This window comes from Tachyglossus aculeatus, chromosome 7 (assembly GCF_015852505.1).
Source record: "Tachyglossus aculeatus isolate mTacAcu1 chromosome 7, mTacAcu1.pri, whole genome shotgun sequence".
Classification (NCBI taxonomy): Eukaryota; Metazoa; Chordata; class Mammalia; order Monotremata; family Tachyglossidae; genus Tachyglossus; species Tachyglossus aculeatus.
Window position 1 is genome coordinate 3,034,135 of NC_052072.1, and position 27,575 is coordinate 3,061,709.

The 27,575-nt window shown below is 46.2% G+C and overlaps 1 protein-coding gene across 1 annotated transcript in view; it reads right to left on the reverse strand.

The window, feature by feature from the left end:
- The window catches only part of PGAP1 (post-GPI attachment to proteins inositol deacylase 1), a 105,020-nt gene that overhangs the window by 74,003 nt on the left and 3,442 nt on the right, over positions 1-27,575 (reverse strand). The window contains exons 2-6 of the mRNA XM_038749043.1: positions 20,619-20,772; positions 16,874-17,049; positions 12,198-12,369; positions 6,535-6,695; positions 1,947-1,999 (exon numbers count right to left, since the gene is read on the reverse strand). Coding sequence (XP_038604971.1) covers positions 1,947-1,999; positions 6,535-6,695; positions 12,198-12,369; positions 16,874-17,049; positions 20,619-20,772 — 716 coding nt within the window. The remainder of the gene's footprint in view (positions 1-1,946; positions 2,000-6,534; positions 6,696-12,197; positions 12,370-16,873; positions 17,050-20,618; positions 20,773-27,575) is intronic.

The window sequence follows — 27,575 nt, forward strand, 5'->3', positions numbered from 1 at the left end:
GACACTGTACTGAGCGCTGCCGTGAATGGCCGCCTGTCCGGCGTCCTGCTCCGGACGGTTACTCCTCGAAGGCAACTTGTCCTTCCCAAGCGCTTAGTCCAGTGCTCTGCACACAGTAAGCGCTCAGTAAGTACGATTGAAGGAATGAATGAATGAATGAAGAAGAAGAGAGAAGCTTCGGGAGAAGCAGCGTGGCTCAGTGGAAAGAGGCCGGGCTTTGGAGTCCGAGGTCATGGGTTCGAATCCCGGCTCCGCCAACTGTCGGCTGGGTGACTTGTACTTCCCAAGCGCTTAGTACAGTGCTCGGCACACAGTAAGTGCTCAATAAATACGATTGATTGGCTTTGGACAAGTCACTTCACTTCTCTGGGCCTCAGTTCCCTCATCTGGAAAATGGGGATGAAGACTGGGAGCCCCCCGTGGGACAACCCGATCACCTCGTAACCTCCCCCAGCGCTTAGAACAGTGCTTTGCACATAGTAAGGGCTTAATAAACGCCATCATTATTATTATTGTTTATTTATTATTGTGGAAAGAGGCCGGGCTTTGGAGTCCGAGGTCATGGGTTCAAATCCCAGCTCCGCCAACTATCAGCTGGGTGACTTGTACTTCACAAGCTAATAGTACAGTACTCTGCACACAGTAAGCGCTCAATAAATACGATTGATTGATTGATTGATTGACTTTGGACAAGTCACTTCACTTCTCTGGGCCTCAGTTCCCTCATCTGGAAAATGGGGATGAAGACTGGGAGCCCCATGTGGGACAACCCGATCACCTTGCAACCTCCCCAGCGCTTAGAACAGTGCTTTGCACATAGTAAGGGCTTAATAAACACCATCATTATTATTATTATTTATTATTATTGTGGAAAGAGGCTGGGCTTTGGAGTCAGAGGTCATAGGTTCGAATCCCAGCTCCGCCAACTGTCAGCTGGGTGACTTCGGGCAAGTCACTTCACTTCTCTGGGCCTCAGTTCCCTCATCTGGAAAATGGGGGTGAAGACTGGGAGCCCCCCTGTGGGAAAGCATCATCACCTTGTATCCTCCCCAGCGCTTAGAACAGTGCTTGGCACATAGTAAGCGCTTAACAAATACCATCATCATTACTATTATAACTTCACTTCTCTGGGCCTCAGTTCCCTCACCTGCCAAATGGGGATGAAGACTGGGAGCCCCACGGGGGACAACCTCATCACCTTGTAACCTCCCCAGCGCTTAGAACAGTGCTTTGCACATAGTAAGCGCTTAACAAATACCATCATTACTATTATTATTCTCTGGGCCTCAGTTCCCTCATCTGTCAAATGGGGATGAAGACCGTGAGTCCCCCGTGGTACATCCTGATCACCTTGTGACCTCCCCAGCGCTTACAACAGTGCTTTGCACGTAGTAAGCGTTTAACAAATACCATCATCATTATTATTATTACTTCACTTCTCTGGGCCTCACCTCAGTTCCCTCACCTGTCAAATGGGGATGAAGACCGGGAGCCCCCCGTGGGGCAACCTGATCACCTTGTAACCTCCCCAGCGCTTAGAACAGTGCTTGGCACATAGTAAGCGCTTAACAAATACCATCATCATTATTATTATTACTTCACCTCTCTGGGCCTCAGTTCCCTCGTCTGTAAAATGGGGATGAAGACTGTGAGTCCCCCGAGGGACAACCTGATAATAATAATAATAATAATATGATGGCATTTATTATTTATTTATAATAATGATGGCACAACCTGATCACCTTGTGACCTCCCCAGCACGTAGAAGTGCTTTGTACATAGTAAGCGCTTAATAAATTTCCATTATTATTATTATTATTGTTATTATTAACAAATACCATCATTATTATGATGACGATTTATCCCCCTCCCCTCCTTCTCGAACTCGGGTCCCTCCCCCAAACGGAAGCCATCGCGCCCGCGAGCGAGGGGGTTTTCCGACTCACCACACGATGGAAAGGTGATCCGTGGAGGCCCAGGTCCTCGGCACCGCCGAGCTCTGCAGGGAAAGGGGGGGAGACGCCCCATTCAGTCCTGCCTCCCGTCCTACTTACTGAGCGCCTACCGTGCCCGGACCGCGAGCTCCCCTGCGCGGAGGAACGATGTGTCTTTCTGTCGCTGCACTGTCCTCTCCCAAGCGCCTAGAAGACTGCTTTGCACACGGTGAGCGCTCCGTAAGTACGACCGAAAGAGCGCTGTACTAAGCGCTTTTGCGCACGGTAAGCGCTCCATAAATGCGACCGGAAGAGCACTGTACTAAGCGCTTGACTATCGTCCTGTTTGGACGTTTGTCTGCCCCTTCTAGACTGCGAGCCCGTCGTGGGGTGGGGACCGTCTCTAGATGTTGCCGGCTTGGACTTCCCAAGCGCTCAGTACAGTGCTCTGCACACGGTAAGCGCTCAGTAAAGACGATTGAAGGAGTGAATGAATGAATGAATAAATATCATTATTATTATTATTATTATCATTACTATTATTATTATTATTACAAATCGGCAACATCTAGAGACGGTCCCTACCCAACGACGAGGTCCATCTTGCACGTCCCAAGAGCTCAGTCCAGTGCTCTGCACACAGTAAGCGCTCAATAAATACGACTGAATGAATGAATGTCATTATTATTATTATTATTATTATTATTATTGTTATTGCACATTGGCAACATCTAGAGACGGTCCCTACCCAACAACAGGCTCCATCTTGCACTTCCCAAGAGCTCAGTCCAGTGCTCTGCACACAGTAAGCGCTCAATAAATACGATTGGATGAATGAATGAATAAATGCTATCATTATTATTATTATTATTATTATTATTATTATTATTATTACAAATCGGCAACATCTAGAGACGGTCCCTACCCAACGACGAGGTCCATCTTGCACGTCCCAAGAGCTCAGTCCAGTGCTCTGCACACAGTAAGCGCTCAATAAATACGACTGAATGAATGAATGTCATTATTATTATTATTATTATTATTATTGTTATTGCACATTGGCAACATCTAGAGACGGTCCCTACCCAACAACAGGCTCCATCTTGCACTTCCCAAGAGCTCAGTCCAGTGCTCTGCACACAGTAAGCGCTCAATAAATACTACTGAATGAATGAATGAATAAATGCTATTATTATTATTATTATTATTATTATCATTGTTATTACAAATCGGCAACATCTAGAGACGGTCCCTACCCAACAACGGACTCCATCTTGCACTTCCCAAGCGCTCAGTCCAGTGCTCTGCACACAGTAAGTGCTCAATAAAGACGATTGAATGAATGAATGAATAAATAAATGCTATTATTATTATTATTATTATCATTACAAATCGGCAACATCTAGACATGGTCCCTACCCAACAACGGGCTCCATCTTGCCCTTCCCAAACGCTCAGTCCAGTGCTCTGCACACAGTAAGCGCTCAATAAATACAACTGAATGAATGTATGAATGAGTAAATAAATGCTATCATTATTATTATTATTATTATTGTTGTTGTTGTTGTTATTGTTACAAATCGGCAACATCTAGAGCCGGTCCCTACCCAACGACAGGCTCCAACTTGTCCTTCCCAAGCGCTCAGTCCAGTGCTCTGCACACAGCAAGCGCTCACTAAATACGATTGAATAAATGATAATAATAATAATGATGGCATTTGTTAAGCGCTTACTATGTGCAAAGCACTGTTCTAAGAACTGGGGGGGGGGGGGGGGATACAAGGTGATCAAGTTGTCCCCCGGGGGGCTCCCAGTCTTAATCCCCATTTTACAGATGAGGGAACTGAGGCTCAGAAAAGTTAAGTGACTTGCCCAAGGTCACACAGCAGACATGTGGCAGAGCTGGGATTCGAACCCATGACCTCTGACTCCAAAGCCCGGGCTTTTTCCACTGAGCCACGCTGCTTCTCTGAAGGAATGAATGAATGAATGAATAAATTATTCATTAAATAATAATAATAATAATTATTATTATTATTACTGTTACAAATCGGCAGCATCTAGAGACAGTCCCTACCCAATGATGGGCTCCAACTTGCCCTTCCCAAGCGCTCAGTCCAGTGCTCTGCACGCAGTAAGCGCTCAATAAATACAACTGAATGAATGAATGAATGAATGAATAACTGCTACTATTATTATTCTCATTATTATTATTATACAAAACCGGCAACATCTAGAGCCGGTCCCTACACAACAACGGGCTCCAACTTGCCCTTCCCAAGCGCTCAGTCCAGTGCTCTGCACACAGTAAGTGCTCCATAAATGCAATTGAATGAACCTGATCTCCTTGTAACCTCCCCGGCGCTTAGAACAGTGCTTTGCACATAGTCAGCGCTTAATAAATGCCATCATTATTATTATTAAGCAAGATTGAATGATTCAATGGCATTTCAGTGGAAAGAGCCCAGGCTTTGGAGTCAGAGGTCATGGATTCGAATCCCGACTCTGCCAGTTGTCAGCTGGGTGACTTTGGACGAGTCACTTCACTTCTCTGGGCCTCAGTTTCCTCATCTGTAAAATGGGGATGAAGACTGTGAGCCCCCCGTGGGACAACCTCATCACCTTGTAACCTCCCCAGCGCTCAGAACAGTGCTTGGCACATAGTAAGCGCTTAATAAATGCCATCATCATTATTATTAAATAAGACAATGATTCAATGGTATTTCAGTGGAAAGAGCCCGGGCTTTGGAGTCAGGGGTCATGGATTTGAATCCCGACTCTGCCAATTGTCAGCTGGGTGACTTTGGACGAGTCACTTCACTTCTCTGTGCCTCAGTTTCCTCATCAGTAAAATGGGGATGAAGACTGTGAGCCCCCCGTGGGACAACCTCATCACCTTGTAACCTCCCCAGCGCTTAGAACAGTGTTTTGCACACAGTCAGCGCTTAATAAATGCCATCAATATTATTATTAAACAAGATTGAATGATTCAATGGTATTTCAGTGGAAAGAGCCCAGGCTTTGGAGTCAGAGGTCATGGATTCGAATCCCGACTCTGCCAATTGTCAGCTGGGTGACTTTGGACGAGTCACTTCACTTCACTGTGCCTCAGTTTCCTCATCTGTCAAATGGGGATGAAGACTGTGAGCCCCCTGGGGGACAACCTCATCACCTTGTAACCTCCCCGGCGCTTAGAACAGTGCTTTGCACATAGTCAGCGCTTAATAAATGCCATCATTATTATTATTAAGCAAGATTGAATGATTCAATGGTATTTCAGTGGAAAGAGCCCGGGCTTTGGAGTCAGAGGTCATGGATTCGAATCCCGACTCCGCCAATTGTCAGCTGGGTGACTTTGGACGAGTCACTTCACTTCTCTGTGCCTCAGTTTCCTCATCAGTAAAATGGGGATGAAGACTGTGAGCCCCCCGTGGGACAACCTCATCACCTTGTAACCTCCCCAGCGCTTAGAACAGTGTTTTGCACACAGTCAGCGCTTAATAAATGCCATCAATATTATTATTAAACAAGATTGAATGATTCAATGGTATTTCAGTGGAAAGAGCCCAGGCTTTGGAGTCAGAGGTCATGGGTTCAAATCCCGGCTCCGCCACTTGTGAAGTGACTTGCCCAGCAGATGAGTGGCGGAGGCGGAATTAGAACCCAGGACCTTCTGACTCCCAGGGTGGGCTCTACCCCCTAGGCCACGCTGCTTCTCATGAGTAGATAGCAGTCCCTTCACTTCACTTCTCTAAGCCTCAGTTCCCTCATCTGGAAAATGGGGATGAAGACTGTGAGCCCCACATGAGACAACCTGATCACCTTGTCACCTCCCCAGCGCTTAGAACAGTGCTTGGCACATAGTAAGCGCTTAACAAATGCCATCATCATTATCATTATTATTATTAACCACCCTCCCTCCCTTCCCAGCCCACGCCATCCTCCGACCGGGAAGGCCCGGAAAACCGGGAAGGGCGCGAGGCGGCGGGGCTCAGTGGAAACCTATTGCCAACTTGTACTTCCCAAGCGCTTAGTACAGTGCTCTGCACACAGTAAGCGCTCAATAAACACGATTGATTGATTGGAAAGAGCCAGGGCTTTGGAGTCAGAGGTCATGGGTTCGAATCCCGGCTCCGCCACATGTCTGCTGCGTGACCTTGGGCAAGTCACTTAACTTCTCCGGGCCTCGGTTACCTCATCTGTAAAATGGGGATCATCATCATCATCACCAATCATATTTATTGAGCGCTTACTGTGTGCAGAGCACTGTACTAAGCGCTTGGGAAGTGCAAAATTGGCAACATATAGAGACGGTCCCTACCCAACAGTGGGCTCACGGTCTAAAAGGGGGGATGAAGACTGAGCCCCCCGTGGGACAACCGGATCACCTTGCATCCCCCCCGGCGCTTAGAACAGTGCTTGGCACATAGTAAGCGCTTAACAAATGCCATTATTTTCTTCTAGACTGTGAGCCCACTGCTGGGTAGGGACCGTCTCTAGATGTTGCCGACTTGGCCTTCCCAAGCGCTTAGTACAGTGCTCTGCACACGGGAAGCGCTCCATAAATGCGATTGAGTGAATGAACGGGGCGGCGGCTCACCACGACGGATACGGCGCTGCTGTGATGGACGCCCGTGGGCAGGAAGGCCAGGCCCGCCCGCACTTGGTAGTCGCGGAAGCCCCCGGCCACCGAAAGCGCCGTCAGGTTCTCCGTGGCCCGTCCCTGGAGCGTCCAGTACGAGTTCACCGCCGCGTAGAAACCTACGAGGAGACACGGAACACCCGGCCCGGTCAGTCGGTCCGCCCGCTCCTATTTATTGAGCGCTCACTGGCGGCGGGGCGCTGGGCTAAACAGAATGATAATAAAATTAATGATAATAATAATAATGAGGGCATTGGTTCAGCGCTCCATGATAATAATAATAACGATGATGGCATTAGTTCAGCGCTTAATTATAATAATAATGACGGCATTGGTTCAGCGCTTAATAATCATGATAATGATGGCATTGGTTCAGCGCTTAATAATCATGATAATGATGGCATTGGTTCAGCGCTTAATTATGATAATAATGATAGCATTGGTGCAGCGCTTAATTATGATAATGATGGCATTGGTTCAGCACTTAATAATAATAATAATAATAATAATGGCATTGGTGCAGTGCTTAAGAATAATGATAATAATGATGGCACTGGTTCAGCGCTCCATAATAATAATAATAATAATAGTGGCATTGGTTCAGTGCTCAATAATAATAATAATGATGGCATTGGGTCAGCGTTCAATAATAATAATAATGATGGCATTGGTTCAGGGCTTAATAATAATAATAATGATGGCATTGGTTCAGCACTTAATAATAATAATAATAATAATGGCATTGGTGCAGTGCTTAAGAATAATGATAATAATGATGGCATTGGTTCAGCGCTCAATAATAAGAATAATAATAATAATAATAATAGTGGCATTGGTTCAGTGCTCAATAATAATAATAATGATGGCATTGGGTCAGTGTTCAATAATAATAATAATGATGGCATTGGTTCAGGGCTTAATAATAATAATAATGATGGCATTGGTTCAGCGCTCAATAATAATAATAATAATGCCATTGGTTCAGGGCTTAATAATAATAATAACGATGATGGCATTGGTTCAGCGCTCAATAATAATAATAATAATAATGATGGCATTGGTTCAGTGCTCAATAATAATAATAATGAGGGCATTGGTTCAGCGCTTAATAATAATACTAATGATGGCACTGGTTCAGCGCTCAATAATGATAATAATGATGGCATTGGTTCGGCGCTTAATAATGATAATAATGATGGCACTGGTTCAGCGCTTAATAATAATAATGATGAGGGCATTGGTGCAGCGCTTAATAATAATAATAATAACGACGGCATTGGTTCAGTGCTTAATAATAATAATGATGGCACTGGTTCAGCGCTCAATAATAATAATAATGATGGCATTGGTTCAGCACTTAATAATAATAATAACGATGATGGCATTGGTTCAGCGCTCAATAATAATAATAACGATGGCATTGGTTCAGCATTCAATAATAATAATAATGAGGGCATTGGTTCAGTGCTTAATAATAATAGTAATAATGATGGCACTGGTTCAGTACTTAATAACGATAATAATGATGGCCTTGGTTCAGCGCTTAATAATGATAATAATGATGGCCTTGGTTCAGCGCTTAATAATGATAATAATGATGGCACTGGTTCAGCGCTTAATAATAATAATAAAGATGATGGCATTGGTTCAGCGCTCAATAATAATAATAATGATGGCATTGGTTCAGCACTTAATAATAACAGTAGTAATGATGGCATTGGTTCAGCACTTAATAATGATAATAATGATGGCATTGGTTCAGCACTTAATAATAACAGTAGTAATGATGGCATTGGTTCAGCACTTAATAATGATAATAATGATGGCACTGGTTCAGCGCTTAATAATGATAATAATGATGGCATTGGTTCAGCGCTTAATAATAATAATGGCATTGGTTCAGCGCTTAATAATAATAATGGCATTGGTTCAGCGCTTAATAATAATAATAACGATGATGGCATTCGTTCAGTGCTCAATAATAATAATACTGATGGCATTGGTTCAGTGCTCAATAACAATAATAATAATAATAATGAGGGCATTGGTTCAGCGCTCAATAATAATAATAATGAGGGCATTGGTTCAGCGCTCAATAATAATAATGATGAGGGCATTGGTTCAGCGCTCAATAATAATAATAATGATGGCATTGGTTCAGCGCTCAATAATAATAATAATGAGGGCATTGGTTCAGCGCTTAATAGTAATAATGATGCCACTGGTTCAGCGGTCAGAGGTCATGGGTTCAAATCCCTGCTCTGCTGCATGTCTGCTGTGTGACCTTGGGCAAGTCACTTAACGTCTCTGGGCCTCAGTTACTTCATCTGTCAAATGGGGATGAAGACCATGAGCCCCCCATGGGACAACCTGATCACCCTGTAACCTCCCCAGCGTTTAGAACAGGGCTTTGCACATAGTAAGCGCTTAACAAATACTATTATTACTATTATTATTATTATGTGCCAAGCACTGTACTGAGCACTAGAATGGATAGAACCAAATCAGGTCGGACCCAGTCCCTGTCCCCCGTGGGGCTCCCAGTCTTCATCCCCATTTTCCAGATGAGGGAATTGAGGCCCAGAGAAGTGAAGCGACTTGCCCAAGGTCACCCAGCAGACAAGTGGCAGAGCCAAGATTAGAACCCAGGACCTTCTCACTCCCAGGCCTGTGTTCTAACCACTACGCTGTACTGCTCTCCCTGCCCATGATGAACTTCCAATCTGTGCCTCAGTTCCCTCATCTGTCAAATGGGGATAAAGACCGTGAGCCCCACGGGGGACAACCTGATCTCCTTGTATCCACCCCGGCGCTTAGTACAGTGCATGGCACAAAGGAAGCGCTTAACAAATACCACAATTATTACAATTATTATAGTATTACTATAATTATTAGAGAAGCAGCGTGGGGTCTAATCCCGGCTCCGCCGCTCGTCAGCTGTGTGACCTTGGGCAAGTCGCTTCACTTCTCTGGGCCTCAGTTCCCTCATCTGGAAAATGGGGATGAAGACTGGGAGCCTCACGGGGGACAACCTGATCACCTTGTAACCGCCCCAGCACTTAGAGCAGTGTTGGGCTCATAGTAAGCGCTTCACAAATACCATCATTATTATTATTACGCTTATCATCTGTGTGGCTTTGGGCATGTCATTTAACTTCCCTGTGCCTCAGTTCCCTCAGCTGTAAAATGGGGATGAAGACTGAGCCACATGGGACAACCTGATTGCCTTGTAACCTCCCCAGCACTTAGAACAGTGCTTGGCACATAGTAACAAATATCATCATCATCATCATCAATCATCATCAAAATCATCATCATCATCATCATCAGAATCATCATCATCATCAGAATCATCATCAAAATTACCATTATCAAAACCATCATCATCATCAAAACCATGTTCATCATCATCAAAATCATCATCAAAACCATCACCACCAAACTCATCATCAAAATCATCACCATCAAAATCATCATCAAAATCATCATTATAGCCATCATCATCAAAACCATCACCATCATCAAAATCATCATCAAAATCATCATCATCACCATCATCATCATCACCATCAAAAGCATCATCAAAATCATCAGCATCATCATCACCATCATCAAAACCATCATCATCCTCATCAAAAGCATCAAAATCACCATCATCATCACCATCAAAACCATCATCATCATCACCATCAAAATAATCATTGTTAAAAGCATCATCAAAATCATCATCAAAATAATCAGTCATCATCATCAAAATCATCATACCCAAAATCATCATAACCATCATCAAAACCATCATCATCATCAAAATCATCAACCCCATCATCACCATCAAAATCATCATCATCAAAATCATCATCATAGCCATCATCATCAAAACCATCATCATCAAAATCATCATCACCATCATCATCAAAACCAGCATCATCTTCACCATCAAAATCATCATCATCAAAAGCATCATCAAAATAATCAGCATCATCATCACCATCATCAAAACCATCATCATCATCATCATCAAAAGCATCATCAAAATCACCATCATCATCACCATCAAAACCATCATCATCATCACCATCAAAATAATTATTGTTAAAAGCATCATCATCAAAATCATCATCAAAATAACCAGTCATCATCAAAATCATCATACCCAAAATCATCATAGCCATCATCAAAACCATCATCATCATCAAAGTCATCATCAAACCCATCATCATCATCAAAATCATCACCAAAACCATCATCACCAAAATCATCATCAAAATCATCACCATCATCATCCAAACCATCATCATCATCATCACCACCAAAATAATAATCATCAAAATCATCATCATCAAAATCATCATTATAACCATCAAACCCATCATCATCATCATCAAAATCATCAAACCCACCACCATCATCATCAAAATCATCATCACCTAAACCATCATCATCATCAAAATCATCATCAAAATTATCACCTAAACCACATCATCAAAATCATCATCAAAATCATCAAAGTCATCATCGTCATTACCATCATCATCAAAACCATCCTCATCACCATCAAAATAATCATCATTAAAAGCATCATCATCAAAATCATCATCAAAATCACCATCATAACCATCGTCATAACCGTCATCACCATCATCAAAATCATCATCAAGCCCATCATCATCATCAAAATCATCATCCTCACCAAAACCATCATCCACACCATCATCATCACCATCATCACAATAATCATCATTAAAAGCATCGTCATCAAAATCATCATCATAACCATCATCATCAAACCCATCATCATCATCATCACAATCGTCATCACCAAAACCATCATCACCATCATCACAATCGTCATCACCAAAACCATCATCACCATCATCATCACCATCAAAACCATCATCATCAAAACCATCATCAAACCCATCATCATCAAAATCATCATCATCATCACCATCAAAACCATCCTCATCATCACCACCATCAAAATCATCATCGTCAAAAGCACCATCATCAAAATCATCATCCTCACCAAAACCATCACCATCCACACCATCATCATCACCATCATCACAATAATCATCATTAAAAGCATCATCATCAAAATCATCATCATAACCATCATCATCAAACCCATCATCATCATCATCACAATCGTCATCACCAAAACCATCACCATCATCATCACCATCAAAACCATCATCATCATCAAAACCATCATCAAACCCATCATCATCAAAATCATCATGATCATCACCATCAAAACCATCCTCATCATCACCACCATCAAAATCATCATCATTAAAAGCACCATCATCAAAATCATCACCATCAAAATCATCATCCTCACCAAAACCACCACCATCATCATCAAAATCACCATCAAAACCATCATCATCACAATCATCATCATTAAAAGCATCATCATCGTCAAACCCATCACCATCATCCCCCCCCAGCGCTTAGAACAGTGCTGGGCACCTAGTAAGCGCCGACCAGATACCGCCATCGTCATTATTATCGGGTGACGATGACAGTGCTCTGCACACAGTAAGCGCTCAATAAATACGATTGATTGATTGATTGATTGATTGGACTTAATTAGGACGGCGAGAGGAGCGCCTTACCGGCGAGGTAGCGATCGAAGGGCAGGACGGGGGCGGCGTGCGGAGCGGCCTGGGTGATCAGCAGGTTGAGCAGCTCGGGGTCGAAGCGGTCCAGGGTGAGCAGGGCGCGGGCTACCAGGCCGCCCATCGAGTGGCCCACGATGGCCACGCTCCGCGGGGCCGGATCCCGACCCTTCGGGGGGAAACCGAGGCGTCAGTCGGCCCACCGGGCCTACTTACTGAGCGTCCGCTGACGCCGGGCCGGCGGACTGGGGGCCCGGGGAGAGGACGGGCGCGGCAGGACCCGGCTGACCGTCCGCACCGTGCGGCGGGGGGTGTACTGAGCGCCGGGAAGGCCGTGCCCTAGAGGCCTAGAGGCAATAATAATAATAATAATAATAATAATAATGATGGTATTTGCTAAGCGCTCACTATGTGCAAAGCACCGTTCGAAGCGCTGGGGAGGTTACAAGGCGATCAGGTTGTCCCACAGTCTTCATCCCCATTTTCCAGATGAGGGAACGGAGGCCCAGAGAAGCGAAGCGACTCGCCCAATGTCACACGGCCGACAGTTCGTTTGTTCGTTCATTCATTCATTCAATCGTCTTTACTGAGCGCTGACTGTGTGCAGGGCACTGGACTAAGCGCTTGGGAAGGCCGAGTTGGCAACATCTAGAGACGGTCCCTACCCGACAGCGGGCTCACAGGCTAGAAGGGGGAGACAGACAACAAAACAAAACATAGAAACCAAATAAAATAAATATGTATAAGTAAAATTAATTCATTCACTCATTCAATCGTATTTACTGAGTGCTTACTGTGTGCAGGGCACTGGACTAAACGCTTGGGAAGGCCGAGTTGGCAACATCTAGAGACGGTCCCTACCCCACAGCGGGCTCACAGGCTAGAAGGGGGAGACAAACAACGAAAGAAAACATATTAACAAAATAAAATAAATAGAATAAATATGTACAAGTAAAATAAATTCATTCATTCATTCAATCGTATTTACTGAGCGCTTACTGTGTGCAGGGCACTGGACTAAGCGCTTGGGAAGGACAAGTCGGCAACATCTAGAGACGGTCCCTACCCAACAGCGGGCTCACAGGCTAGAAGGGGGAGACAGATGACAAAACAAAACATATTCACAAAATAAAATAAATAGAATAAATACGTACAAGTAAAATAAATTCATTCATTCAATCATATTTACTGAGAGCTTACTGTGTGCAGGGCACTGGACTAAGCGCTTGAGAAGTACAAGTTGGCAACATATAGAGACGGTCCCTACCCAACAGTGGGCTCACAGTCTACAAGGACAGTTGGCGGTCAGGATTCGAACCCACGACCTCTGACTCCCAAGCCCGGGCTCTTTCCGCTGAGCCACGCTGCTTCTCTAAGGAAGCCCCGGCTAGAGCCCAGGCTTGGGAGTCCGAGGTCGTGGGTTCAAATCCCGGCTCCGCCAATTGTCAGCTGTGTGACTTTGGGCAATTCACTTCGTTTCTCTGGGCCTCAGTTCCCTCATCTGGAAAATGGGGATAAAGACTGGGAGACCCACGTGGGACAACCTGCTGACCTTGTACCCCCTGCAGTGCTTAGAACAGTGCCTGGCACATAGTAAGCACTTAACAAAAACCATCATCATTATTAACGGGAAAGAGGTCGGGCCTGGATGTCAGAAGGACCTGGATTCTAATCCTGCGGCCCAGAGAAGGAAAGGGACTGGCCCAGGGTCACACAGCGCTTGACAAATACCCCAAATACCCCACTCTTCCGGACCCAAGGGCTTAAGAAATACCATTGCTGGTATTATTATTATTATCATCAAGCACTTAAGAAATACCATTCTTATTATCAATATTAATATTAAGAAGTAGTTATCGAATACCATTATTATTACTACGAATCACTTAAAGCAGTGTGGCTCAGTGGGAAGAGCCCAGGCTTGGAAGTCATCAAGCGCTTAACAAATACCATTATTATTATCAATATGAATAATGAGAAGTTATCAAATGCCATTATTATTACTATGAATCACTTAAATACCTCAACTATCATTATGATTATAAAGTATCAATTCTGGCCTTTCCACTCTCCCAGGCCCAAGGGCTTAAGAAATACCATCGCTGGTATTATTATTATTATTATCAAGCCCTTAACAAATACCATTATTATTATCAATATTAATACTAAGACGTTATCAAATACCATTATTATTATGAAGCACTTAACAAATACCATTATTATTATCAATATTAACATTAAGAAGAAGTTATCGAATACCATTATTATTACTACGGATCACTTACAGCAGCATGGCTCAGTGGAAAGAGCCCGGGCTTGGAAGTCATCAAGCGCTTAACAAATACCATTATTATTATCAATATGAATAATGAGAAGTTATCAAATGCCATTATTATTACTATGAATCACTTAAATGCCTCAACTATTATTATGATTATAAAGTACCAGTTCCGGCCTTTCCACTCTCCCGGGCCTAAGGGCTTAAGAAATACCATCGCTGGTACTATTATTATCAGGCACTTAAGAAATACCATTATTATTATCAATATTAATATTAAGAAGTTATCAAATAACATTATTATCAAGCACTTAACAAATACTGTGATTATTATCAATATTAATATTAAGAAGAAATTATCGAATACCATTATTATTACTACGAATCACTTAAAGCAGCGTGGCTCAGTGGGAAGAGCCTGGGCTTGGAAGTCATCAAGCGCTTAACAAATACCATTATTATTATCAATATGAATAATGAGAAGTTATCAAATGCCATTATTATTACTATGAATCCCTTAAATACCTCAACTATTATTATGATTATAAAGTACCAATTCCGGCCTTTCCACTCTCCCGGGCCTAAGGGCTTAAGAAATACCATTGCTGGTATTACTATTATTATTAAGCCCTTAAGAAATACCACTATTATTATCAATATTAATATTAAGAAGAAATTATCAAATACCATTATTATTATCAAGCACTTAACAAATATCATTATTATCATCAATATTAATATTAAGAAGAAATTATCAAATACCATTATGATTACTACAGATCACTTAAAGCAGCATGGCTCAGTGGAAAGAGCCCGGGCTTGGAAGTCTTCAAGTGCTTAACAAATACCATTATTATTATCGATATGAATAATGAGAAGTTATCAAATGCCCTTAACAAATATCATTATTATTATCAATATTAATATTAAGAAGAAGTTATCAAATACCATTATTATTATCACGCCACTTAACAAATACCATCATTATTATCAATAGTCATATTAAGAATAAATTATTGAACACCATTATTACTAATATGAATCACTTAAAGCAGTGTGGTTCAGTGGGAAGAGCTCAGGCTTGGGAGTCAGAGGCCATGGGTTCAAATCCTGTCTCCGCCACTTGTCAGCTGGGTGACTTTGGGCAAGTCACTTTGCTTCTCCGGGCCTCAGTTCCCTCATCTGGCAAATGGGGATGAAGACTGTGAGCCCCCCGTGGGACAACCCGATCGCCTTGTAACCTCCCCAGCGCTTAGAACAGTGCCTGACACATAGTAAGCACTTAATAAATGCCATCATTATTATTATTCTAATCCCAGCTCCGCCATTTGTCAACTGGGTGACTTTGGGCAAGTCACTTCGCTTCTCCGGGCCTCAGTTCCCTCATCTGGCAAATGGGGATGAAGACTGTGAGCCCCCCGTGGGACAACCCGATCGCCTTGTAACCTCCCCAGCGCTTAGAACAGTGCCTGGCACATAGTAAGCGCTTAATAAATGCCATCATTATTATTATTCTAATCCCAGCTCCGCCATTTGTCAACTGGGTGACTTTGGGCAAGTCACTTCGCTTCTCCGGGCCTCAGTTCCCTCATCTGGCAAATGGGGATGAAGACTGTGAGCCCCCATGGGACAACCCGATCGCCTTGTAACCTCCCCAGTGCTTAGAACAGTGCCTGGCACATAGTAAGCGCTTAATAAATGCCATCATTATTATTATTCTAATCCCAGCTCCGCCATTTGTCAACTGGGTGACTTTGGGCAAGTCACTTCGCTTCTCCGGGCCTCAGTTCCCTCATCTGGCAAATGGGGATGAAGACTGTGAGCCCCCATGGGACAACCCGATCGCCTTGTAACCTCCCCAGTGCTTAGAACAGTGCCTGGCACATAGTAAGCGCTTAATAAATGCCGTCATTATTATTATTCTAGTCCCGGCTACGCCCTTTGGGCAAGTCACTTCGCTTCTCCGGGCCTCAGTGACCTCATCCGTCAAATGGGGATGAAGACTGGGAGCCCCAGGGGGGACAACCTGATCACCTTGTATTTAGCCCAGCGCTTCCACCGACGCTGGGCACATAGTAGGCGCTTAAGAAAGGCCATAATAATAACGACGATGCCATTTATTAAGCGCTTACTATGTGCAAAGACTGTTCTAAGCGCTGCGGGAGATACAAGGTGATCAGGTTGTCCCCCGGGGGGCTCACGATCTTTATCCCCATTTTCCAGGTGAGGGAACTGAGGCCCGGAGACGTGAAGTGACTTGCCCCAAGCCACCCAGCTGACAGGCGGCGGAGCCGCGATTGGAACCCACGACCTCTGCCGCCCAAGCCCGGGCCCTTTCCGCTAAGTCCCGCTTGGCCATGATGATGATGACGACGATGATGACGATGAGGATTACCTTATAGAGGTTCAGGATGACTTGAATGCACTCGTGCACAAACGTCGTCTGACCCCGGAGGCCGCCGCCATACAGGGCCACCAGCTCTTCGTTGAAGTTGACGCTGAAGAAGTTGAAGTGGTATCTGAAGCCGATGTCTTCGGCCTTGCGGAGGGCAATAGAGCCGAGGGATCGCACTGGGCAGGCACAGTCATTAGAATAACTAGTAGTATTATTATTATTATTCATTCGATCCCTCTCTCCCCCCCGACCCCTCTCTGTCTCTCCCATCTCCCACATCCCCCCTCTGCCCCATCTCTGTCCCCCCATCTCTGCTCCCCCAATCTCTGTCCCATCCCTATCTCCCATCTCCACCCATCTCTGTCCCCCATATCTCTGCCCCCCTTCTGTCCCCACTTTGTCCCCCATTTCCGTCCCCCATCTCTGCCCATTTCTTTCCCACCAATCTGTCCCCCATCTCCACCCCCCATCTCTGTCCCCCCAATCTTTGTCCCATCCCTATCCCCCATCTCCACCCATCTCTGTCCCCCATATCTCTGCCCCCCATCTCTGTCTCCGCTTTGTCCCCCATTTCTGTCCATCTCTGCCCCCCATTTCTGTCCCACCAATCTGTCCCCCATCTCCGCCCCCCAAACCGTCCCATCCCTGTCCCCCATCTCCGCCCATCTCTGTCCCCCACATCTCTGCCCCCCTTCTCTGTCCCCCCATCTCTGTCCCTGCTTTGTCCCCCATTTCTGTCCCACCAATCTGTCCATCTCCGCCCCATCTCTGTCCCCATCTCTGTCCCCCCATCTCTGTCCCACATCTCTGTTCCCATCTCTGTCCCCCCATCTCTGTCCCATCCCTATCTCCCATCCCTGCCCATCTCTGTCCCCCATATCTCTGCCCCCCTTCTCTGTCCCCCCATCTCTGTCCCCGCTTTGTCCCCCATTTCTGTCCCCCATCTCTACCCCTCATTTCTGTCCCACCAATCTGTCCCCCATCTCCGTCCCCCCATCTCTGCTCCCCCAATCTCTGTCCCATCCCTATCCCCCATCTCCGCCCATCTCTGTCCCCCATATCTCTGCCCCCCTTCTCTGTCCCCCTCTCTGTCCCCCATTTCTGTCCCACCAATCTGTGCCCCATCTCCACCCCCATCTCTGTCCCCCCATCTCTGTCCCATCTCTGCCCCCCATCTCTTCCCCATATCTCTGCCCCCCATCTGTCTCCCCATCTCTGTCCCATCTCTGCCCCCCATCTCTTCCCCATCTTTGTCCCCCCTATCTCTGTCCCCCCATATCTGTCCCATCTCTGTCCCATCACCGCTCTGGGCCTCAGTTGCCTCATCTGTAAAATGGAGATGAAGAACGTAAGCCCCCTCTGGGACAACCTGATCACCTTGTATCTCCCCCAGAGCTTAGAACAGTGCTTTGCACGTAGTAAGCGGTTAACACCATTATTATTATTAAATATCACAACTATTATTATGATTATCAAGTACCAATTCTGCCTTTATCACTCTCCTGGGCCTAAGTGCTTAACAGATACCATCGTTAGCATTATTGTTATTATTATTATCAAGCACTTAAAATACCATAATTTTATCAATATTACTATTAATAAGCTATTATCAAATACCATTATTGTTACTATGAATCACTTAAATATCACAACTATTATTATGATTATAAAATACCAATTCCGGCCTTTCCACTCTCCCGGGCCTAAGGGCTTAAGAAGTACCATCGCTAGTATTATTATTATCATCATCAACCTTAACAAATACCATTATTATCATTATCAATATTAATAATAAGAAGTTATGAAATGCCATTAGCATCACTATGAATCACATGAATATCACAACTACTATTACGATTATTAAGTACCAATTCTGCCTTTTCCGCTCTCCCGGGCCTAAGTGCTTAACAGATACCATCGTTAGTATTATTATTATTGTTATTATTATTATCAAGCCCTTAACAAATACCATTAATATTATTATCTATATTAATAAGAAGAAGTTATCAAATGCCATTAGCATCACTCTGAATCACTTGAATATCACAACTACTATTATGATTATTAAGTACCAATTCTGCCTTTTCCACTCTCCCGGGCCTAAGTGCTTAACAGTTACCATAGTTAGTGTTATTATCATCATGCACTTAACAAATACCATAATTATTATCCATGTTAATACTAAGAAACCATTATGGTATTTGATAATGGCTTACGCTAGTTATTATTATTATTATGAAGTGCTTAAATACCAGGATGATGACTTTGACTTTACCATACCAGTTCTGCCTTTTTCCAGGGTCTGGATTCCCGCTGTCCCGCCTAATGATGCCCGTGGGTGGGGGGTGGCGGGACTCCCTGGGTCCGTGCCCAGTCGATGGTCCCTCCTCCAGCCCTCCTCCTTTCCTTCCCTCCTCCTCCATTCCTTCCCTCCCTCTTCTCCTCTTTTCCTCCTCATTCCCTCCTCCTCCTTCCCTCCCTCTTCCCTTTTCCTCCTCCTCCTCATTCCCTCTTCTTTCCCTCCTCCTCCCCTTCCCTCCCTCTTCTCCTCTTTTCCTCCTCCTCCTTCCCTCCCTCTTTTTTCCTCCTCCTCATTCCCTCGTCCTTCCCTCCTCCTCCTCCTTCCTTTCCTCCTCCTCATTCCATCTGTCCTTCCCTCCTCCTCCTTTCCTTCCCTTCCTCTTCTTTTCCTCCTCCTCCTTCCCTCCCTCTTCTTTTCCTCCTCCTCCTTCCTTCTTCCTTTCCTCCTCCTCATTCCGTCCGTCCTTCCCTCCTCCTCCTTTCCTTCCCTTCCTCTTTTCCTCCTCCTCCTTCCCTCCGTCTTCTTTTCCTCCTCCTCCTTCCTTCTTCCTTTCCTCCTCCTCATTCCGTCCGTCCTTCCCTCCTCCTCCTTTCCTTCCCTTCCTCTTTTCCTCCTCCTCCTTCCCTCCCTCTTCTCTTTTCCTCCTCCTCCTTCCTTTCCTCCCCCTCATTCCATCCGTCCTTCCCTCCTTCTCCTTTCCTTCCCTTCCTCTTCTTTTCCTCCTCCTTTCCTTCCCTTCCTCTTTTCCTCCTCCTCCCCTCCCTCTTCTTTTCCTCCTCCTCCCATCTTCCTTTCCTCCTCCTCATTCCGTCCATCCTTCCCTCCTCCTCCTTTCCTTCTCTTCCTCTTTTCCCCCTCCTCCTTCCCTCCCTCTTCTCTTTTCCTCCTCCTCCTTCCTTCTTCCTTTCCTCCCCCTCATTCCGTCCATCCTTCCCTCCTCCTCCTTCCCTCCCTCTTCTCTTTTCCTCCTCCTCCTTCCTTCGCTCCTCCTCATTCCCTCATCCTTCCCTCCTCCTCCTCCTTCCCTCCCTCTTCTTTTCCTCGTCCTTCTCTCCTCCTCATTCCCTCATCCTTCCCTCCTCCTCCTCCTTCCCTCCCTCTTCTTTTCCTCGTCCTTCTCTCCTCCTCATTCCCTCATCCTTTCCTCCTCCTCCTTCCCTCCCTCTTCTTTTCCTCGTCCTCTCCTCCTCCTTTCCTTCCCTCCTCCTCCTTTCCTTCCCTCCCTCTTCTCTTTTCCTCCTCCTCCTTCCCTCCTCCTCCTTCCCTCATCCTTTCCTCCTCCTCCTTCCCTCCCTCTTCTCCTCTTTTCCTCCTCCTCCTCCTTCTCCTCTTTTCCTCCTCCTCCTTCCCTCCTCCTTCCACGCCGGGGCCTCCCCGCAGCGCGCCGGGCCCCAGTGCCCGGGGTGCCCGGGGTGCCCGGGGTGCCCGGGCTGCCCGCCTCACCCTGCTTGTAGCTGCCGGCGTTCCCGGGGAGGAAGAGGACGGGGACGCCCGCCAGCTGCAGCTTCCTGTTGCGGCGGGCGTAGCTGCCCTCTCCGTACAGGTACAGCTCGTAGGCCGGGAAGCGGCGGCTCAGCCTCTTGGGCAGCTGGATCTTCTGCGGGGAAACGGGCCCGGCCCCGGTCAGGCCCCGATGCCCCCCTCCGCCCGACCCCCCGCCACGGCCCCGGGCAGACGGGCCGACGGGGAGAGGAGGAGGAAGAGGAGAAGCAGCGGGGCTCGGCGGCAACAGCCCGGGCTTGGGAGTCGGAGGTCGTGGGTTCTACTCCCGCCTCCGCCATGTGTCAGCTGGGTGACTTTAGGCAAGTCGCTTCACTTCTCTGGGCCTCAGTTCCCTCACCTGGAAAATGGGGATGAAGACTGTGAGCCCCCCCCCCGCGGTGGGACAATCTGATCACCTTGTAAACTCCCCAGCGCTTAGAACAGTGCTTGGCACACAGTAAGCGCTTAACAAATACCATCATTACTATTATTATTAAAAGGAGGGAGGGAGAGGAGGAGGAAAAGTTCCCTCATCTGTAAAATGGGATGAAGACTGCGAGCCCCCCGTGGGACAACCTGATCACCTTGTAACCTCCCCAGAGCTTAGAACAGTGCTTGGCACATAGTAAGCGCTTAACAAATACCATCATTACTATTATTATTAAAAGGAGGGAGGGAGAGGAGGAGGAAAAGTTCCCTCATCTGTAAAATGGGATGAAGACTGTGAGCCCCATGTGGGACAACCTGATGACCCTGTATTCCCCGCCCCCAGAACTTAGAACAGTGCTTGGCACATAGTAAGTGCTTAACAAATACCATCATTATTACTATTAAAAGAGGAGACGAGGGAGGGGAGAAAGAGAGGAGGAGGGAAGGAGGAGGGGGAATGAGGAGGAGGGAAAGAGGAGGAAGAAAGGAACAAGGAAGGAGGAGGGAAGGAGGAGGAGGGAAAGAGGAGAAGAGGGTGGGAAGGAAAGGAGGAGGAGGGAAGGAAAGAAGGACGAGGGAAGGAAAGAAGGACAAGGGAAGGAAAGGAGGAGGAAGGAGGGGGAATGAGGACTAGCGAATGAGGAAGAGGGAAGAGGAGGGAAAGAGGAGGAAAGGAAGAAGGAGGAGGGAAGGAGGAGGAGGAAAAGAGGAGGAGAGGAGGAGAGGAGGAGGAAGGAGGGAAGAGGGAAGGAGGAGGGAAAGATGAGGGAAAGAGGAAGAGGGAGGGAAGGAGGGAAAGACGAGGTAAAGAGGAAGAGGGAGGGAAGGAGGGAAAGACGAGGGAAAGAGGAAGAAGAAAGGAGGGGGAAGGAGGAGGGAAGGAGGAGGAGGGAAAGAGAAGGAAAGGAGGAAAAAGGAGGAGGGAAAGAGGAAAAGGAAAAAAGGAGGAGGGAAAGAGGACGAGGAAAGGAGGAAATGAAGAAAGAAGGAGGAGGGAAGGAAAGAAGGAGGAGGGAAGGAGGGAAAGACAAGGGAAAGAGGAAGAGGGAGGGAAGGAGGGAAAGACAAGGGAAAGAGGAAGAGGAAGGGAGGAGAGAAGGAGGAGGAGGGAAAGAGAAGGAAAGGAGGAAAAAGGAGGAGGGAAAGAGGAGGAAAAGGAAAAAAGGAGGAGGGAAAGAGAAGGAAAGGAGGAAAAAGGAGGAGGGAAAGAGGAGGAAAAGGAAAAAAGGAGGAGGGAAAGAGGACGAGAAAAGGAGGAGGAAATGAAGAAAGGAGGAGGAAGGAAAGGATGGAGGGAATGAGGAGGGAAAGAGGAAGAGGAAAGGAGAAGGAAAGGAGAAAAAGGAGGGAAAGAAGAGGAGGAAAGGAAGACAAGGAAAGGAGGAGGAAACGCGGAAGAAAGGAGGAGGAAAAGGGTGATGAGCATGGCTGTCCCCCGGTACTTCGAACAGGGCCTGGCACACAGCAAGTGCTAAACAAATCCCACTATTAAATTCATTCATTCATTCATTCAATCGTATTTATTGAGCGCTTACGGTGTGCAGAGCACTGGACTAAGCGCTTGGGAAGAACAAGTCGGCAACGTAGAGAGACGGTCCCTACCCAACAACGGGCTCACAGGCTAGAAGGAATACCACCACCAAAGCCCCTGATCCATCATTGTTAATCACGGCATTTGTTGGGCGCTTACTACGCTTCAGCACTGTTCTAAGCACCGGGAAAGATGCAAGTTAATCGGGTCGGATCCGTCCCCGCCCCACATGGGGCTCCCAGCTTAAGGAGGTATTCGACCGTGTTCACCGGGTATCCACTGCATGCTGGGTACTGTACTGAGCGCCCACTGTGTGCTGGGCGCTGAACGGAGAGCCCACTGGGGAGTAGTGAGAAGCAGTGTGGCTCAGTGGAAGGAGCCTGGGCTTGGGAGTCAGAGGTCATGGGTTCAAATCCCGGCTCCGCCAACTGTCAGCTGGGTGACTTTGGGCGAGTCACTTCACTTCTCTGGGCCTCAGTTCCCTCATCTGGAAAATAGGGATTAAGACCGTGAGCCCCCCGTGGGACAACCCGATCACCTTGTAACCTCCCCGGCGCTTAGAACAGTGCTTTGCACATAGTAAGCGCTTAATAAATGCCATCATCATTATTATTTATTATTAGTGGCTGTACTGAGGGCCCACAGCATGGTAGGGGATGAACCACCATCCTTCCTGTCTCACAAGCTCGTAAACGTGGCGTTATCCCCCTTTTATTCACTTGATCATATTTATTGAGCGCTTAATAATAATAATAATAATAGCATTTATTAAGCGCTTACTAAGTGCAAAGCACTGTTCTAAGCGCTGGGGAGGTTAAGCGCTGTACTAAGCGCTGGTAAAGAGAAGATACCCCTCCCCATCCCCCCCGCCTTACCTCCTTCCCCTCCCCACAGCACGTCATCATCATCATCATCGTATTTACTGAGCGCTTACTGTGTGCAGAGCACTGTACTAAGCGCTTGGGAAGTACAAATTGGCAACATATAGAGACAGTCCCTGCCCAACAGTGGGCTCACAGTCTAACTGTATATACGTTTGTACGTATTTATTACTCTATTTTATTTGCACATATTTATTCTATTTATTTTATTTTGTTAATATGTTTTGTTTTGTCGTCCGTCTCCCCCTTCTAGACCGTGGGCCCGCTGTCGGGTTGGGACCGTCTCCAGATGTTGCCGACTTGGACTTCCCAAGCGCTTAGTCCAGTGCTCTGCACACAGTAAGCGCTCAATAAATACGACTGGATGAATGAATGGTAAAGTACAATTACCATCCCGACTGGATGACGGCATCGGCCTCCTCTCCGACGTCCCCTCCTCCCGTCCCTCCCCGCTTCGGTCTACACTTCCCGCCGCTGCCCGGATCGTCTTTGTGCAGAGACGCTCTGGTCATTTGTTCATTCCTTCAATCGCATTTATTGAGCGCTTACTGTGTGCAGAGCACTGGACTAAGCGCTTGGGAAGTACAAGTTGGATGTCACTCCCGCCCTCAAAAATCTCCACTGGCTGCCTGTCAAACCTATGCATCAATCAATCGTATTTATTGAGCGCTTACTGTGTGCAGAGCACTGGACTAAGCGCTTGGGAAGCACATGTTGGCAACATATAGAGACGGTCCCTACCCAACAGCGGGCTCACAGTCTAGAAGGGGGAGACGGATGACAAAACAAAACATATTACCAAAATAAAATCAATAGTATAAATATTCTGGACAGTGGGGTCACAGTCTAGAAGGGGGAGACAGAGAATAAAACCAAACATATTAACCAAATAAAATAAATAGAATAGATATGTACAAGTAAAATAGAGTAATAAATCTGTACAAACATATATACATATATAAAGGTGCTGTGGGGAAAGGAAGGAGGTAAGACGGGGGGGATGGAGAGGGGGAAGCAGGATCATTTTTCCTGGAGAAAGGGAGCCGGTTTCCCAAGGGAGTCCTCTCAAAAAACAGGAAAACTTTTTTGGATCGTGAGCCCTCTGAGGGACAGGGATGGGGTCCAATTTCCACCCGTGGATTCCTTCCCGGCGTGTCGTACAGTGCTCTGCACACAGTAAACACTTAATAAATATTATTACCACTACTGAGGAGTGGCTGAGTAATCAGTCAACGGAATTGAGCACTTACCAGATACAGGGCACTGTACTGAGCACTTGATACAGGGCATCAAGCAAAAACTCCTCCCTCTCGGCTTCCAGGCTGTCCATCCCCTCGCCCCCTCCATCCTCCCCTCCCTTCCGTCCTTCTCCGGGCCATCCCGCACCCTCCGCTCCTCGGCCGCTGATCGTATTTATTGAGCGCTTACTGTGTGCAGAGCACTGTACTAATCAATCAATCGTATTTATTGAGTGCTTACTGTGTGCAGAGCACTGTACTAAGCGCTTGGGAAGGGCAAGTCGGCAACATCTAGAGACGGTCCCTACCTGGCAGCAGGCTCACAGTCTAGAAGGGGGAGACAGAGAACAAAACCAAACATATTAACAAAATAAAATAAATAGAATGGATATGTACAAGCAAAATAAACAGAGTAATAAATATGTACAAACATATATCCATATATACAGGTGCTGTGGGGAAGGGAAGGAGGTAAGACGGGGGGATGGAGAGGGAGACGAGGGGGAGAGGAAGGAGGGGGCTCAGTCTGGGAAGGCCTCCTAATAATGATGGCATTTATTAAGCGCTTACTATGTGCAAAGCACTGTTCTAAGCACTGGGGAGGTTAAAGGTGATCAGGTAGTCCCACGGGGGGCTCACAGTCTTCATCCCCATTTGATAGATGAGGGAACTGAGGCCCAGAGAAGTGAAGTGGCTTGCCCAAAGTCACACAGCGGACAATGAGCTCACAAGGTGTATATCTATATGTGTGTGTGTGTGTGTGTATATATGAGCATACACGTGTGTGTGTGTGTGTTATATATGAGTATACATACAGATATACACCTTGTATATATTGTATATATACAATTGGAGAGCTGGGATTTGAACTCATGACCTCTGACTCCAAAGCCCGGGCTCTTTCCACTGAGCCACGCTGCTTCAACATTTAGCTCTTAGTACAGTGCTCTGCACACAGTAAGCGCTCAATAAATACGATTGATGATGATAAGTGCTTGGGAAGGGCAATTTGGCAATTTGGCAACATATAGAGACGGTCCCTACCCAACAGTGGGCTCACAGTCTAGAAATCTCCTCCCCGTTAGGCCTCCTTCTCGCCCGTCCCGCCATCGACCTCCGGCCCACGTCGTCCCCCCGGCCCGGAATGCCCCCAATCCCTCCGCACATCCACCTAGCTCGCTCTCTTCCTCCCTTCAAAGCCCTACTGAAGGCTCACCTCCTCCGGGAGGCCTTCCCACACTCAGCCCCCTTTTCCCTCTCCTCCTCCCCACCCCCCCCCGCCCTACCTCCTTCCCCTCCCCACAGCACCTATGTATATTTGTACATCAATCAATCAATCGTATTTATTGACCGCTTACTGTGTGCAGACCACTGTACATATTACTCTATTTTATTGTACATATTTACTCTTTACACATTCACTACTGTATTTATTTTTATTAATGATGCGCATATAGTTATAATTCTTTTTATTCTGACGGTATGGACACCTGTCTACTTGTTTTGTTCCACTGTCTGTCTGTTTCCCCCTTCTAGCCTGTGAGCCTGTCATTGGGTCGGGACCTTCTCTGTTGCCGACTTGTCCTTCCCAAGCGCTCAGTCCAGTGCTCCGCACGCAGTAAGCGCTCAATAAATATGACTGAATGAATGAATGAATCCTTAGTACTATTATCACTATGATTGAATGTTGGGTCGGGACCTGTCTCTCTATGTTGCCGACTTGTCCTTCCCAAGCGCTCAGTCCAGTGCTCCGCACGCAGTAAGCGCTCAATAAATACGACTGAATGAATGAATGAATCCTTAGTACTATTATCACTATGATTGAATGTTGGGTCGGGACCCGTCTCTCTATGTTGCCGACTTGTACTTCCCAAGCGCTTAGTCCAGTGCTCCGCACGCAGTAAGCGCTCAATAAATACGATTGAATGAATGAATGAATCCTTATTATTATCACTATGACTGAATGTTGGGTCGGGACCGTCTCTCTCTGTTGCCGACTTGTCCTTCCCAAGCGCTCAGTCCAGTGTTCCGCACACAGTAAGCGCTCAATAAATATGACTGAATGAATGAATAAATCCTTATTATTATTATCACTACAATTGAATGTTGGGTCGGGACCCGTCTCTCTATGTTGCCGACTTGTACTTCCCAAGCGCCCAGTCCAGTGCTCCGCACACAGTACGCGCTCAATAAATACGACAGTGAACGAATGAATCCTTATGATTACTATCAGTATGATTGAATGTTGGGTAGGAACCGTCTCTCTATGTTGCCGACTTGTACTTCCCAAGCGCTTAGTCCAGTGCTCTGCCCACAGTAAGCGCTCCATAAATATGACAATGGATGAATGAATGAATGCCCACAGTAAGCGCTCCATAAATACGACTGACTGAATGAATGAATGCCCACAGTAGGCGCTCCATAAATACGATTGAATGAATGAATGCCCACAGTAGGCGCTCCATAAATATGATTGAATGGATGAACGAACACCAGCAGGAAGCACTCCATAGACTGAATGAACGAATGAATGCCCACAATAAGCGCTCCATAAATACGACTGAATGAATGCCCACAGTGAGCGCTCCATAAACACTACTGAATGGATGAATGAATGAATGCCCACAGTAAGCACTCCATAAATACGATTGAATGGATGAATGAATGAATGCCCACAGTAAGCACTCCATAAATACGATTGAATGGATGCATGCATGAATGAATGCCTACAGTAAGTGCTCCACAAATACGATGGAATGAATGAATGCCACAGTAAGCGCTCCATAAATACGACTGAATGAATGAATGAATGAATGCCCACGGAAGCGTTCCATAAATA